Source organism: Atractosteus spatula, chromosome 2, assembly GCF_055471065.1.
Source record: "Atractosteus spatula isolate fAtrSpa1 chromosome 2, fAtrSpa1.hap1, whole genome shotgun sequence".
Classification (NCBI taxonomy): Eukaryota; Metazoa; Chordata; class Actinopteri; order Semionotiformes; family Lepisosteidae; genus Atractosteus; species Atractosteus spatula.
The window spans coordinates 76,694,002-76,710,707 of record NC_142707.1 but is presented as its reverse complement, the minus strand read 5'-3'; the positions used below and the strand labels follow the sequence as shown (position 1 = coordinate 76,710,707).

The window sequence follows — 16,706 nt, the reverse complement described above, 5'->3', positions numbered from 1 at the left end:
CTGATTGAGAGGCAGGATGTAAATATCACCATGTAGAGGTTCCAGCACAGGACCTTGTGGAACACCCGAGTAACCTGGACAAAATCTCTTTTAAATTAGCCACAATTTGCTAGTTGATTCCTGGTATTCAAATTGGAAGCCAAACCAATGAAGAATCAATGATCCCTTGATACTTTTCTGTGCAATGCAAATGCCATCAGTAACATTATCAGAAGCTACTGTACACCTAAATCCAGAAGAATGAGAATAGAATAGAGTTTTTTATTGCCCCACATCAGTTGGTGGAATCTGCTTTCAGTACAGCAAGACAACACAGATAAATCAGAATATACAGTATATAATACTAAAAAAAAAAGTTAGAAATTGAAATGCAGACACAAGCAAAACACATTCATGTAAACACTAACCTTACATTTGGCAAACAGAATTGTAAACGAGATACTCATGGGAGGGAAAGAAGCTGAGGTTGAAGAAGGTGGTTCTTGAAAGAATCAGTGGCGTTTTCCCAAAGGGAGGAGATGAAACAGATTATGAGCTGGATGACAGGGTCTGAAATAATCTTATAGGCACGACTGGAGGTACTGGAAGTTTTGTGTAAAGGGATGAGATGGATGTGAGTTCACAGTCTATTATTTCTGAGGCTTTGGATGCAATCCTTTTCAGTTTTCATTTTGAAAAGCCATCCAAATTCCCATAACAAATTGTGATGGAACCTGTCAAAATACTATGAATCAAGTATTGAAGTTGCTGGTTCACTGTTTCTTTTCTTGCCTGAGAAAGTGCATTCTCTGCTGCGCTTTCTTAACTGTATGATAGGTTTTGGTTCTCCATTTAAGATAGTCATTTATGTATGTTTCCAAGAATTAAAGGAATTTGTGATCACTATAGGGCCATAACAGGATATTAAGAACTGTATATCAAGATGCCCTGAATCGCAGCAAGTCCCTCTTGCACCCCTGTTGAATGCAAACATGTTTCAATCAGTTTTAGCTGTGAGAACCATGCTCTCAACTAGCTATGGAAACTGGCTAAACATTTAAAGAATGTGTAGTTCTATAAAAATGTACAGAAAACATGAGTTTATTTTCAGTAACTACAGTAGTTCTTCAGCAGTGGAACCCAAGACCAGAACAAGGTCCACTAACCAGGCATTTTTTTCCCTTGTCAATTCCCTTTCTCTTTCCATCTCCTATCCCTGACCTCTGTCCTGTGTGTTAAATGTTTATTCTTCATTATGCTTGATCAGAGTACAAAATTCTTCTTGATCCTGTGTCTTTCACAGCCCCTTTAGAATTAAGTAAACAGCTCAGTTTCTACCAATTGCTTTTTTTAATTTTAAGACTTCTGAAGTCAAAATACAAATGCATCTCCTATGGGCCTTATTCCTTACATGTAAACCAGTTATAAGAAAGAAAAAATCATAATTATACAGCCTATATACAGTATATATTTAGAAGTAGCTAAGGTTTAATGATGACTAAAAATACTCACATTCTGGGTTTAGAAATCTGAAAGACACTTTCTTACAATATCTTGAACTTGAACTTGAACTTTATTGCCATATGTAACCGGTACTGGTACAATGGAATTCTTACTTACAGAAAGTCTCTCGATTGTAAAACAAGTGTAAAAAACAAAACAAAGTGCAAACAGTGCATCAAGACAATATACAAACAAACAGACAGTTAGAATGTAAACAGTACAGACGTGTAAACAATGACTGGAGATGTGCAATAGATGAGAAATCATAAAGAGGTAGATGGTGTAGGTGTGGTCCGAGGGGCATGGCTAAATGTGTTCGCCAATCTCACTGCTTGTGGATAGAAGCTATTGAAGAATCTAGTGGTAAGTGTCCATGTGCTCTTGTATCTCTTGCCTGAGGGCAGTGGGTGAAGAGCTCATGCCCGGGGTGGTGACTGTCCTCTGTGATGGCCAGAATTCTACCACGGCAGCGGTCCTCATAGAGCTGTTTAATCTCGGTGAGACCGCAGCCGATGATCTTCTGGGCCATATTAACCATTCTCTGCAGTGCCTTTCTCTCTCGCGAAGAGGTGTTGCCATACCACACGGTGATCCCGTTGGTGAGGATGCTCTCGATGGTGCAGCGGTAGAAGTTCACCAACACATGTATTGGCATCCCCCATTGCTCGAGGCACCTCAAGAAATAAAGGCTCTGCTGAGCCTTCTTCATGATAGAGTCAGTGTTCACAGTCCAGGTTAGATCTTTAGAGATGTGAATTCCCAAAAACCTAAAGCTGGTGACTGTTTCCACTTCCGTTCCATCAATACTGAGTGGGCTGTGAGTGTATGGCCTGTGTCTCCGAAAGTCCACTATTAGCTCTTTTGTTTTCTTTACGTTCAAGTCCAGGTTATTGCTATGACACCACCTAAGCAGCTGTACGACTTCATCCCTGTAAGTGGACTCATCATCATCACTGATCAGTCCTATTATAGTGGTGTCATCTGCAAACTTAATGATGCGGTTGTTGCTGTGTCTTGCTGTGCAGTCGTGAGTGAACAGGGAGTACAACCTTGGACTCAGACAGCAGCCTTGTGGGGTTCCAGTGCTCAGGGTGAGTGGTGTTGATGTTTGATTGCCTATCCGCACCACCTGTGGCCTCTTGATTAGAAAGTCCAGCAGCCAGTTGCAGACAGAGTTGCACAGACCTAATCCCCTGAGCTTTGTCACCAGTTGACTGGGTATGATGGAATTGAATGCTGAACTGTAGTCCACAAACAGCATTCTCACATACGAGTTCTTAGTGTCCAGGTGTTCCAAGGCTGTATGTAGAGCAAGGGAGACAGCATCATCAACTGATCTGTTGTTCTGGTAGGCGAACTGCAAGGGGTCCAGGGACTCTGTGATGGAGGAGTTGATGTGTGACAACACCAGCTTCTCCAGGCATTTCATCACCACAGATGTTAATGCTACTGGGCGGTAATCATTCAGGCACGTCACTTTTGCCTTTTTGGGGGTTGGAACAATAGTGGTTTTTTTGAAGCAGGTGGGGACCATGGACTGTGACAGGGAGGAGTTAAAGATGTCCGTAAACACTGTGGCCAGCGGTGCTGCACATGTCCTCAGGACGCGAGGTGGTATCCCATCAGGCCCTGCAGCCTTACGGATTTTCACCCTGCTCAGAGTCTTCTGCACGTGCTGCTCTGAGAGTTTCAGAACAAACTCGCCCTGCACACTTGAGGTCTTCTCAGCATTGCCCGTGTTCAGAGCATCAAAGCGAGCATAGAAGTGGTTCAGCTCGTCAGGCAGGGATGTGTTGTTCGTGTTGATCTCCTGGCTGCAGCCCTTGTAGCCTGTGATTGACTGTAATCCCTGCCACAGCCTCCAGGTGTCAGCGCACTGCGTTTCAAGCCGCACTCTGTAGCTCCGTTTGGCGCGTTTTATGGCTTCCTCTAATGCATACCGTGATGTGTACTTATATCTCGGCTCTGTGGCAATAACACAGGCAGGAGGAGGAAGAGCAACAAGAAATTGCGTTCCCTTGTGGAACGGAGTGACATCACGTGGTGGGAAATTCTTATCTTGTGCTCTTGTAAGCATATTTGACATATTCATGAGTTCTCAGGTGTGTATAGAGAATAATTTTTATACATACCCCCCACCTTCTCATACGTAAATTGAAATGACAACTTTAGATTACATTTAATTTCTGCAGTTCACTGGTTGAGATATATATATATACATATGGCTGTAAATTCATTTGTGCCAGTTGTTGGATGATACAGTGTGCAATCGCAAACATATTTTAAATAACTGGGGTTAACATTTCTAAATAATATGCCATATTCAGAGAGTTATGAGCATGTTTTGCTAAATTGGGATCTGGTGAAGATGAATTGGCTACAAATTGCATGTTTGATATTTATGTATCATACATTTATGCATGGTATGTATGTATCACTATAAGTACATTTAAATCAAATCTGGCTCACCATGGCCAAGGAGTTTGATACCCCTTCATTTTTCAATTGGAATGCTATACAAGTCACAAGTTTGAGGACCTTTTGTGTTGTATGCATTAGCAATGGTAATAAAAAATTCACTATACCAAACTACCAGTCATTTGGTTTGTACTTTGAATTTACAAGTTTTCCATCATTTAAAACCCAGCCACAAACGCAAATAAATGGAACCTCAATGGAAGACTGGAATGATAAAGCAGTAGTGCAAGATCACTTAACATGCCTGACAAGAATTCAAACAGCAAACTATATTTCCACCAGCATTTTCTTTAATTACAGTTTGTAAGCTTCCTTGATGACTCAGTTGCTGACAGGTTGTGTGTGTTTAACTTATGTATTGCATGTATCCGTGTGATACAGCCTTCATTGGGATACCTTGGCATTTAAGGTAACACACACATGGTCAAAGAGCACATAGAAAATATACAGTATATATAGTGAGATGTCGAGTGCAAGTTATTTGGACAGTTTTCAGTCTGTAATTTTGAGGAAAAGAGGATTTTGAATCATTATGCCTCATGTAGATCAGCACCTGCTGCTTAATAGGGCTAAGCGCTGGGATTAAGCTAAAATATTTGTAGTGCTTTGTATCTTTGTAGTAATTATAATATTTCTGGGGAAATTTAATAACTACATACTAAAACCAGTGTAAATAGGACCTGAAATGCACAGGGAGACCAGAAACCAAATGAAAGTTATGTGTATATTAAGAATATAATCTAAATCATTTTGTGATTTCATAACAGGGCATGTACAGTAAATCCTGAATGTGCAATTATTCCTTGGTTAACAGTCGATTTTCCCTTTTAGTTGCCAGCAGGCGGCTGTTACTTCCATACTGTCGCGCAGAAACTGAGACAGCTGTCAGTCACTGTGGAGTCCTGGCACAGCCCTGAGCACCTGCCGCATTAGCAAGACTCTAATGTGTAGAAAAGAACTGACTTAAACTACGTTTATACATGTATACTTAAGCTGTTCTATAGCTTGCTTATAACAGGGATTATTAGTTTGGAAAATTGCTTCAACAAAATAAATGAAATAACCAATGTAAAACTAAACATAAAGCATGCAGTTATTTGATACTCAGATATTCCTAAAATGTACAGTATTATTGTTGAAAATATGTACAGTAGGTATGAAAATAGTTCCACTGTTGGATCTATGAGTTTTCTTTTATTTCTATGTGTCTTGTGACCTTAGGGTAAGTTATATACATTTATTGTAATGGTCACTGGGATATGAATGCCTTTGGTTTTGAGACCCAGTCCCAAAGTGCTCGCAGATATTTTTTTTCCAAAGAGTGATTAATCCACATCATAACAGCCTGTCTTCAGTAAAGAGTATGATTAGTCTGTGCATAACCTTACAGTTGAGCCTGATTGTCTTCCACTGACCCAGTGTTGGTCATGGCAGCCAGATGCACCTTCAGGGTTCATCCAAAAGAGCTTCTCGAATCATTGCAGCAAGGCAGGGGACCAGGTCCTGACTGCAGTCCAGCCAGCAATGGCAGAATGTGCCTCTCTGGAGTGCGGCAAGGGTTATTTAATCCAGAGCAGCTTCCACCTGGATATCCACATGCTTGAAAACGGTAAAGATAAACCAAACTCAGTCACGGACTGTACCTCCATTGAGGAAACAAAGCATGGAGGAGGGGGTGGTGTCCCACTCTTGTGTCTTCTGTGTAGAGGGGCTGGGGATGGGGTGTCGTGCTCTTGACATGTCTGGTATTGTGATACATCCTCAGCTCTCCACCCCTGGGGAGTGGTGATATCCCATTGTGTGGTGGATACTCCTCAAAACTAAATGGGATCCAGTTAATTGGGAGTTCTAAACAACATCAGCTGTATTTATTTTTTTGGATGAGCAGCCAATATGAGTTGGATTTTCAGGGATATCATCTAAAGTTTGATCGCTGTGGATGTTTCGTAGTTGTGTTACTTTACTGCAGGTAAATAAAATGAAAAATAACTGGAAAATAATGGAACTTTGAATAATGGAAGGGGCTATGACACCTTGCAGCTCTTTATTCGATAACTACAGTGAATGTCTTGTTTCTGATTCTGGTTTCTCTTCTGTATATTTCTCTGTGTACAGCCCTTACTTCAGTAGTAACCTGGGCTGTTGCACCAGCTTAACCTCTGTCTTTAGTTCCAAGTCTGACTGTATCTGTTATAGCAGACCATGATAAATCTATGTTATGCTGCAGAAGTGACACGTAGCACCACTAGTTAGAATACCATGGACCAAGCCAGCTTTAATTCTGAGACCATACTGTACATGATCTTAGATTCAGAAATTCTGTGTTTACTTTAGAAAGAAGGTTTTGGAGAGAATTGCCTCTGATGGTCCCTATCTGGTTTTTAATTTTTTTTTGTTATTCATTTGTTAACTTTTAAGATAAGATAACTTTATTGGCCATATACAATTTATTGTATTCGGAATTTCTTTTCACATACCCCAGCTTGCTCTCCATGAGACACACAGACAGGGAGAGAAGCTGGGGGTCAGAGCGCAGGGTCTGCCATTTATACAGCACCCCTGGAGCAGTTGGGGTTAAGGGCCTTGCTCAGGGGCCCAACAGAGTAGGATTCCTCTGCCGGCTGCAGGATACAAACCAGCAACCTTCCAGCCACAGGTGCAGATCCTGAGGCACAGAACCACCGCTCTGCCCCATAAATATTCAACCATAAAGACCAAGGAGCTTTCAGAAAAACTTTCAGAAGTTGTATACAGGTACAGATTAGGAATAAAAGCTTCTGAAACACCCTTAGACACCCACAGAGCCACCACACTGCAATTGTATACAGTAGATATAAACACAGTATAAGTTTAGAATAACTAAAATTACTGTAATGATCACAATGTTTATGGCTATGCGGAAGATCTTTTGTGAATTGTTCAAATGAAACTCTTCAGTACAAATATTTAAAAGCCTGTTTTTTGCCTTTTCTAGTAATCATATGATTTTTTTTGTGTGTGCCACTCATCTGTGGCACTTGCAAATTCAGTAGTTATGGAAAACCAGAAAATAACTTTTCTGTCTCAGCACAGCTACTGTAGGTAGACCAGATCTGTCAGCCTGCAGCTCAGATACTATTGCATTCTGGCAAGGTGCCATGTGAAATTGTTACAAGCTGCATATAATGTCAGTGGTGTACTTATGTCACTTTGTACCTTAAGAATGGGAATTTTTAATGTTTCCTTTCCAGTACACAATTTGAGAAAAGTTGTTACTGTAACTCTTATTTTATGTACATACTAAAACAATCAATGAAACATGTATCCTTAGTACATATTCCAACTATAGCCAACTGTTGGTGATCTCCTATTCAAAACACTGTTGTCCTTTTATATGAAGGAAAGTTGTTACATTCTCCTTAAATTGACATTTCATGTTTTAATTCTTTATAAAAATCACTTATGGAGCTGAGGTTAATTTTTGATCTGCAGAAGAAGAAATGTGAATGTGCATCAGAAAATTAACAATTAATCTTAGGGTAAGTTATATACATTTATTGTAATGGTCACTGGGATATGAATGCCTTTGCTTTAGGCTACCTTTCTGTTTGAATGTGTGCTGCAGTTGTCCCAGTGGTTTGCTGTATTACTGCGGGTTTCTCTGGCAAGAGCACAGCTCATATCATCCTATGCTTATGTGAGTGGAGAGCTGATCTGAGCAACACTTGCCAATTCAGAATTGGGCGAGAGTCCCGCAATCCAAAGTTAAAATGAAAATGGAGTGAAACGCGTTTCTACCCCAATCTACCTGCAGAAAACAGAATACCATAAATGAAAAAAACTGCAGAAAGTACTCAGCTGTTGAGTATACACATCCTGGAGTATAAGTACCTGCAAAACTATTAGGCTTCATATTTTTAAATCAGCCTTGAGGGTCTGTATTTCTAGCACAGTATGCACAGGAACAAATCGGTGTCAACCTTATGCAGAAATTCTGAGAAGAGGTTACAATTTGTTTGTCTAAGTAGTCAGTTCAAGTGTTGGAAATCCGTTCTGGCCCATTAGACATGTACTGTGTTGAAATGAGTAGTTTAGAAATCTGTGTGCCCTTCAGCCTGCAGGGACTGGAGCTGTGGGTCTCTACCCCTGGTCCCATGGGAACCCATGTCGTCTCATTTTTGTTCTAGCTGAGTTCCTAATCATAGGCTAAGTGATTTTAATATTCTGTTTGAGGCGAACTGCAAGATTTGCTTTAATCTTTTTTAAAGTTTAAATGGGATTTGTAATTGGTATCAACTGTGTACCATCTTCTGTGTTTTTGGAACATTCCTCTTTCAGGTGTGTTGGCCGAGTGTTTCATATTGTGACTCTGCCACTTACAAGCGTTGCCAGTCTTGAGACACACAGTAGATGATCTATAAGACTAACTTGATTTGGCTCTTCAGCCCTGTCATAGGAGACCCCAACAGTTGAAGGCTGTGGCATGAGACATTATAATTAATTCTGTACTCTGTGATCTTATTTGCCAGCCCATGAAAGATCCCATGTCCTTGTTTTACAAAAATATTCCAGTAAAACAACATTCCTGAATTGTCTTAAACAGGTTCTGTGCCAGGTATGGATGACTTTCAAGGTGGGATTGCTGCTTTCATCATCATTGTGTAAATATATTGCTCCCATAAAAAGGCATAGAAAATTCTACCATTTTTTTTTGCCATTTTAGCATTTGTAAAATAATCATTTTTTCTTGTATACCAAGATTTTTTAAGTGTTTGATAGGAAAATTACTAAGTTATGAAATATCATAATTTTGAATGTCATATCTTCAGTTTTGATTTTCTTAATCTCCACTGAGCAGTCTTCTCAGTGTTCCTTGCTGGCTTTTGATATTGTCAGTCATGGTCTCCCACTCAGCTCATGGTAGTTCAGGGATCTCTGGTCCTTTCTTCATTGGTTTGCCTGCCAGGAGCCAGTTTGTAATTCTTGACTGTTTCGAATCTGATGTTTTCCCATTTACTCAAGGTAGACCACTAGGACCTGCACTGAGACCTTTACTTTTTAGTGTTGCTCCTAGTCCAGATTAGTAACCATCATTATTGACTCATAATTACTAGATTTACTTGCTGACCAAGTGATACAGTATGTGGACAGTATACTATGGTGTCATCATAGTACTTTACAGGTGTCTGTCTGTTATTAAGATACTAATGTCACCGAAATGTCTGAATTTTCTGACTGTCAAAGACAAGACTGCTTTTGTTTCTCAACTTAATAGGTATCAATTGACATTGAGATACAGTATGGAAGCAGCAGAACTTTAAAGCTAAACTGTGACGAGACTAAGCTTATGTGTCTGACTCTTGCCTTACCTGCCTGAACTGAAATAATGACTTTATTTGCTAAAAGTTTAGACTGCTGTGATGCCTTACTAAGTGGAGCATTTTAAGTCACTAGATAGGCTTTATTATGTCTGCAGCTTGTTTGATCTCTGAAAGTAGTCTGCATCAGCACGTACCTTTCATCATGTGCAAATTACATTGTTTCCCAATATAACTGGACCATGCATTTCTCCTGCCATAAGAAATTGAATGGTCTAGTTCCAGCTTGTTTCAAGGAGTTATTGCATATTATATGTGACCATCTAATTTGGAACTTCTTACTCTGCCAAAGAACAAGCTCCTTGTGATGAATTAAAGAGCTTTCTTGTACATGTATGGAACTCAATACCCAATATATTTTCTAACTCTTGACTTTTAACTTTCACTTATGAACAAATATTTTTACTAACACTTTTGTGTAAATCGCTTTTGTTTTTAATAGTTATTTGTTATTTTCTCTTTCTACTTCTGTGTATATTGTGTGGGTGTTATTTTGCTTTGACTTTCTTGAAAACTGCTGTTAAATAAAATTGTATTATTGGTCTTGCAACCTCACAGCAGAATCTTGTTTTCTGGACTGTTTAAAGTCAGTCCAAACTTAATAAGAAACTAAAAGTCTATATATGCAACAATCAAATAATAATCAAATCTATTCCATTTTTTTTTCAGAGAATGCTACTGTGGACCAAACGGGAAAGGAAAATGTGCAGTGCAAATCTAATACAGAGTGCATAGTCAGTAATGACCAAAACCAACAAATTCCTGAGTTTCCAAGTGCCACCTCTGCCCTTAATAGTTGCGGGACAGCACAGATTGACAACCAGACATTAAAACTGAGCATGTCTTTGGAAGACAAAGTTGGTGATGCCTCACATTATAAGTGTCACCTGTCTCCACCTTTGGTATCAAAATGTGGTTCTCCAGAAGAAAACAAACAGGCAGAAACACTTGAAATCTCAAAGGAGTCTGAAAGCACCCTGGAACTTAGCACACTGTTGTTTCTGAGCCCTGCTTTTCAAGAGGAGAATGCCCTGGGAAAGAGCGCCAGTAAGAAACTGGTGAAGGAAGAATTCTGGGTGAAGACGGTAACTGAAATAGGGGAGGTGGAAGAGTCCTTTACAGTGAATGAGCGCAAGCCACAAGCCACAAGTCAAGCTGGGCCTCGTCAGTCTTGTCAGTTGGAAGACACACACACATCTCAAGATTCTTACAGTTTCCCTGAGCCCTCTAAAGGTTTATGTTATGGAACTAAGATTCAAAAACCTGAGAGTCCTTCTCCTAGTTCATCATTGGGAACTGGGACTAAATCTGCCCGGTTAGTTCCTTGGGTAGTAATGGATTCAGCTGAAGGGATACAAAAAACACATCTTGACAGTGCAGTTCTCAAACACGGTCAGGGATTTTATGCAAATGAATGTCAATATAAAGACCACATTGCAGACAGTGATCAAGAGGGAAGATCTTCCCTTCTGGCGACAGTGGATGCTAAAACTAAAGCAATAATAGACATGAGCTTGGAAACAACAGGTGGCACCCCAGGGGAACAGTCTGTCCAAGGAAATGAATCCTCAACAAAACTTCAAGATCATTCCCTTCAAGGTATGCATTCTCTTGATGTTTTGGAGTTTGCTTTACCAAGTGCACACAGCACGCCAGAGAAAGAGATGCCATCGGAAATGAAAGGAATCTCCAGGTTTAATCCAAGTAACAGCTTCAGTGAATCTGACAGTATTCAGAGAATGCGATCGGCAGAAGAGGAGTTTAAGAGCCTTCAGGAAGATTCCCCTCGATATTCTGGTATTGACTTATCAGATGTGAAACAGATGCTGTTTTCCTCGAAGCTGGATGATTCCGATATTCCCCCCGAGGCGTCTGAAAAGCTGATAAATGAGGAAACAAAACAAATGGGAACTTATAATGTACTTGTGCCTGAATCCGTTCCGGACGCTTCTCAGTACAGCCTGGCAGATAGTTCCCTGATGCCACACGTCAGCATGCCTGAAGAAGAGCAAACAGTGAAGGTCCCCACAATATTGGTTACAGAAGCTGCAGGTAAGACCATCTTTTCTTTTTGGAAGGGTGTGGATATCCCTCAAACTGTTGGACACCAGAAATTAGTACTGCACAGGGAAATGTCAGAATGACAATTCATGTCGTTGAAAGTAATCAATGTTTAAGACCGCTTCTTCAGCTGTTTGTAAAGGTAGTTTCTAGGGCAGATGCTATTTTGTTTAAACATCCAGGATTGAATTAAACCAGCAGATGTGGTAGAACCACTAGGGAATTGCAATCACAGTATGGTGACTGTTAATTGATAATTGATGGATAAAAGATAATGGATAATTTATATCTGGGAAAAATGGAGAGAAGACGTACACAGTCCGTAGAAGAAAAAATGTTATACAGTACGTTACTTCAGAAATGTAATGTTAAAGGTTCAATACACATTAAACGCGAAAAGAAATATATCTCATGGTAGGAAATTATGGTCTTACTCTGTGATACTGTTTAGATGAAACAAGCAGCTAGCATCCAAGGTTGAAATGTGCAGTCTGTTGCTTTGCATTTGCTTGCCTGTTTTGTCTTGCACTTTGAGCATACATGCAAATAAACATTTCATTGCACTTGTGCATACAGTATGACAAATTAACTGAACTGAACTAATGCAGGAATATCAATGTCCTACATTTACGCTTTGTTGATGAGTTCCATACTGACATCATCTTAGAGACTGGTGCTCGTGAAACCTCAGTTTTAGAAAGTTCATCTGTGTTGGTCACTGAAGCCCCTTCCCACAATATTCCAACAATACGCAAAGTCATTGAAGTATCCTCTTGCAGCCATATTTATAGGCAATCATGTCTTTCCAGCATTTTTATGCTTGACCCAAAGCTTCCTGGGGTGTTCTTTGCTAACGGTAGTATACTTGGTGTCCCAGTTGTTTCCATTTACCATTGTCCGCCACTTGTAGAAGTATTAGTGGACGTGAAAACACAGCATCATGGTTAGATCTGTGGAGCTTAGAAGTACATCAGGATCAACCAATTTTATTAAGTTGTGGTTTTTGAAAATAAAATAAAATTATTATGGAATGATTCACAGTAAAAGTCAATTTAATTTATTTCAACTTCACCCCCAAGCGATATTGTGTGCGCCAAGACCTTGATCACATGGCAACTTTTTGAAATGGCACCAAGTAAGCAAGAAAGAGGTCTTTTCCATCTTGTTCCCCCGTGTGACCACTGTCATTACTTCACTGGCAACGTGGCGTTTAAGGGAGATCCTGACTTAAAGGTTATCAGGCATAATCCCACAAATGGTAACTTCACAGCGCTGCTCCTCAACGAATCAGAGATACCAGATGTTCACAGGCACGTCGGCCGTGAATTGTCCTTTTTCATGGCCATTTCCTACATTTTTGAAACTATGACTTGATACTCTGACTCAAGTTTCGAAACTTTGTCATTTAAAATACCACTCTTTTTGTCTAATATGGCATTTGGAATTATGTTGATATAGGGTGATATGGCCTAAAATTTATATTGCGGTATAATTTTAATGTTGGACAGTAATGATGTATATCATGATATAGAATTTTTTAATAGAATTTTCACTCATAATTTCAATAGAAATGTCATGCTTTAAAAGGAGTACAAGACTTGGATAGTAAGTTTTTATTGCCTGGAGTTATTAGATTATTATTAACTGTTGGTTAGCTACAGTACTGTGTTGTTCCTTTAGTGTTTTTGAAATTTCACATTGAAGTAATGTCCTTCCACCGCTGGCTTTTCTTGTCATAAGGACAACGACTAGTTAATGACTCAGGCAGCAATGTCTGAGCTGTGTCTTTTCTTTTCACACCGACACTAGAACTGCTTGATTCGGAGCGCGGTCTCGTACTTTCCTCATATTCGCATGCGTGTTTCGTCTTTAAGTGATAGAAGAGGTCACTTGTTAATTACCGCCTCTGGCTAAAATCGTCACCCGACATAGTTTACAGATAACCGTTTTCTGCTCGTGGTCCGATTTTTTAAATCCGAACCATTTCCAAACGACCGACGACACACCCTTCTTTTCAACAATTTCGTGGCTTGTTCCCGTCTCGCTAACGCTGCCTCTCTCCACGTCTCCGCGTATGTGTGTGGGCAGACGGGCGCACCGAACACGTGGGTTTGTTTTCACGGAAAAGGTAAGAGGACACCGCGTGTTTTTATTGGCTGCCATGACCTCAGACGCGTCATAAACCGGACATTTGACCCACCGAAGATCAATCATTCTGAACCAGATCAGATTTCCAAATATCAGCAAGATGATTTCCAAACCCCATTTTGCGACGATGCTGGCAGCGCAACTTACAGTATGTAAACATCAAAATCCATTCTCTACCGGTATAAATGGTATAGCCAAATCCATATCGTGGCACATATTTTTACTGGTACACCGTCTATACCGGGTATGCCGCCCACTCCTATGTTGATTTTTCTTTTAGAAACATTCTATACATTTTTAAAGCCATGTTGTATTTAATATTGATATGGAAAGATGCTAGCAGGAGAATAAAATGCACTTTGGATTTTTGTTTTACTCTATACTGTAAATTAAGCTGTGACTACTTAATTACAAATTTATTTACAACCTTATTTACAAACTTTAGACATATATACCTGCTTAATATAACTCAGGTAAAATTGAATTATAGGAAAGCAGTGCTTATTTTATTCTAGTAGTATATATTTTTTAAACCTATTACAGAAATAGGGTGCTTTGGCTCCAAAGGCTCAGCTTTCAAGAGAAATGTGATTGTTAGCTCTTCGGGAAGTTCCTATAGCAGATTTGTGCAATAGGACCTTGTTGTATCGCCAACCCCACACATTCTCTCTTATGAGACTAATCTGGAAGCTCATTGCCATTGCCCAACAGGAACGAGACCAAACTGATTTGCTGGGATGGGCAGGTCACAGTCTTTCACGGGGTGCTTTTCCTAGCTCGAGCAGTCCGTCTCATTATGTACACTGCCGGGTCATTCTCCGAAATGCCGTCATTCTAGCAGCTCCTGCTCAGTAGAAACTCTTCCCCATGGGACGTGAATTAACCTCTCCTGGTGTTTGTGTGGCTTAACAAGTTTGACATCCCCTCCTTCATGCTTTTATGTAATAAAAGATATTGAGGGTGCCTGACCCAACACGGATCTGAGTTCTGCTCTCTTAGGCCTGTTCTCGACGATTCTCCTCTGTGCGTCTTACTTATCGAGTCAAAGCCTCTGCAGGGCCATCACCACTCTAAGTGGCTTCACATCCTTCACATCTTTCCCATTCTCTGGTTGTCCCTTGAGAAGCTTCTGACTCCTGGCAGAAGCCAGGTTCTGTGCCCAAGACGTCCAACAGGGCAGAGTCCCTGTGAGTGAAGCCGGCTGCTGCCACCGTGGGCACTAGCGATAGCCGTTTCTATCTGGATTTTCTTCCTTCAGGAAAAGTTGCTGACTCGCGGAGTGCTCTTACCGAAGGTGTTAAATTCTGGCTGATTTAAAATAATTTCTCATTAATATGTAAACAATGACCAAATGGAATTTATGCATGTTAGTCGTTAACTAGTGTTAGTTGAGTTTTATCTACTGTTAGGACTTAGTAAGAACTAGATGAAGTCTAAATACATTAAAACATAAAAAGTGTCCTTTTTCACCACACTGTAACTTCCTTTTAGTGACTTAGGCCTCACTCTCTACATTCATCTGCTTGTACAGGATCAGTGTTATGGATGAAGAGATACTCGTTAGATTGAAAGGCTCTAAATCCTGTTTTAGAGCCCATTTGTTGCCCTTCCTTGTGACCTGCTACTGCTTACAGACTCCTGTTCTCCAAGAGAAACAGATTGCATTTTACCTGAAAGTGAAGGCTAGGCTCTTATCACAGCTCGGGGTCTCTGAAAAGAAATGCAGCCATTGTCCTAATGGGCTGTACTACAGTCTCAGAGGTGTGCCAGTTAAGCAACAAAATTGCAATAAACTATTAGAGCCTGGCTCAGAGGGTGTGAATATATGGCTTTTCAATACATTTACATTGCCTGCTCAGCAGAAGGGCAGTGACAAAGGCCTATTCCCCAAGAGGTAACAACCACATTATAGTCATCACCTAGCATTTTAAGTTATTCCTATGTAATAAAAGCACAGTTATTTGTTGTTCTTTTTTTTTTGCCTGCATGGCACTGGCTTGTTGATTGTGTATTTCTTGTCTGAGCACCCCAGTGTAGTGGGTGATATGGCGGAAACAGCTGTCAGTCTTGATGCTTGTGACAGAAGTTGCCAGTGTGTCCAAGCCTTAAGGTTTTAAACATGACGGTAATTTTAATTTCCATCATCATTCAAGCCTGGGTCACACTATCTGAAATGTCACACTTCTGTGTTATAAATCTTTCATAGCATCAGACAAAATGCTAAAACGCTAAATCTGTGTCCTAGACTGCTGGAATGGAAATGTTTCACTTCTCTGTAGTTTGCCAATTATAGTCCTCAGTCACCTTTTAGCTTCCATTTCATTAAAGAAGCTGGAGAAGTGAGGTCCAGGGATATTTCACATACTTTTTGCGATTATAAAAGGGGTGGCAGTATTGATACCAGAATTTTACAACAGTGGGAAGGATTTCTTTCTGGGATAAAAATATTCTGTCCAGAGCTGATAAAATGCCAAGGTTATGGTATCTGTACTTCAGAAGAATGTTTTCCAGATATCTGCTGTAGAAAGGGCATTTTTGCCAGACCGATATAATCATACTTGTGTTCTCCACAGAACAGACGTGACAGAAATTCCTCTGTGGTGTTCAGTGGAGATTTCGTTACTTTGAAGAATTTATTTTGAGAGACACGACAACAAAGTAGAACTGGAGACGCAGTCTTACCCTTCACCCTTGGAGCACATTGAGTAAAAACCACAAATGACTTTTCCTTTTGTATTTTTTTAACTATGTAATATCTCCAAGTCTGGTCTTCTCACAGCTTTAAAACATACTAAGAATCTTCTTTACAGTAAAAGGGATGCAATTGGTGTAGTTTAGAATCATTATATGATTAAACAAATCATCAAGAATTTCTTTGAACCAATTTCTGAAATTGCATACTGATGCCTGCATATAGCCTCAAAGCTCAGGATCTGGTGTCCATGTCTTGTCCTTGTCATGTTAATAAATCGTTAATCTCTGTATAGCAGTATACATCAGTGCTAACGCATGGCTTTGATATTTGTAATATGAGGTTATACCAAATAAAAATACAAAACGGGACATTTTGATCAGGGAATTCTTTCCCATCATCATTTCTCGTTTATTTTGCAGTTTTACAATGTCCCTTTCCAGACGTCTTAGTCATACAGCATCAGGATATTGGTTTTAGGATCCTTC

General features: G+C 40.0%; 1 protein-coding gene across 1 annotated transcript in view; it reads left to right on the top strand.

The window, feature by feature from the left end:
* Window positions 1-16,706, top strand: part of LOC148840328 (synaptotagmin-like protein 2) — a 118,629-nt gene that overhangs the window by 57,691 nt on the left and 44,232 nt on the right. Inside the window, exon 6 of the mRNA XM_088909078.1 lies at window positions 9,987-11,369. Within this exon, the coding sequence (XP_088765204.1) occupies window positions 9,987-11,369 (1,383 nt within the window). The remainder of the gene's footprint in view (window positions 1-9,986; window positions 11,370-16,706) is intronic.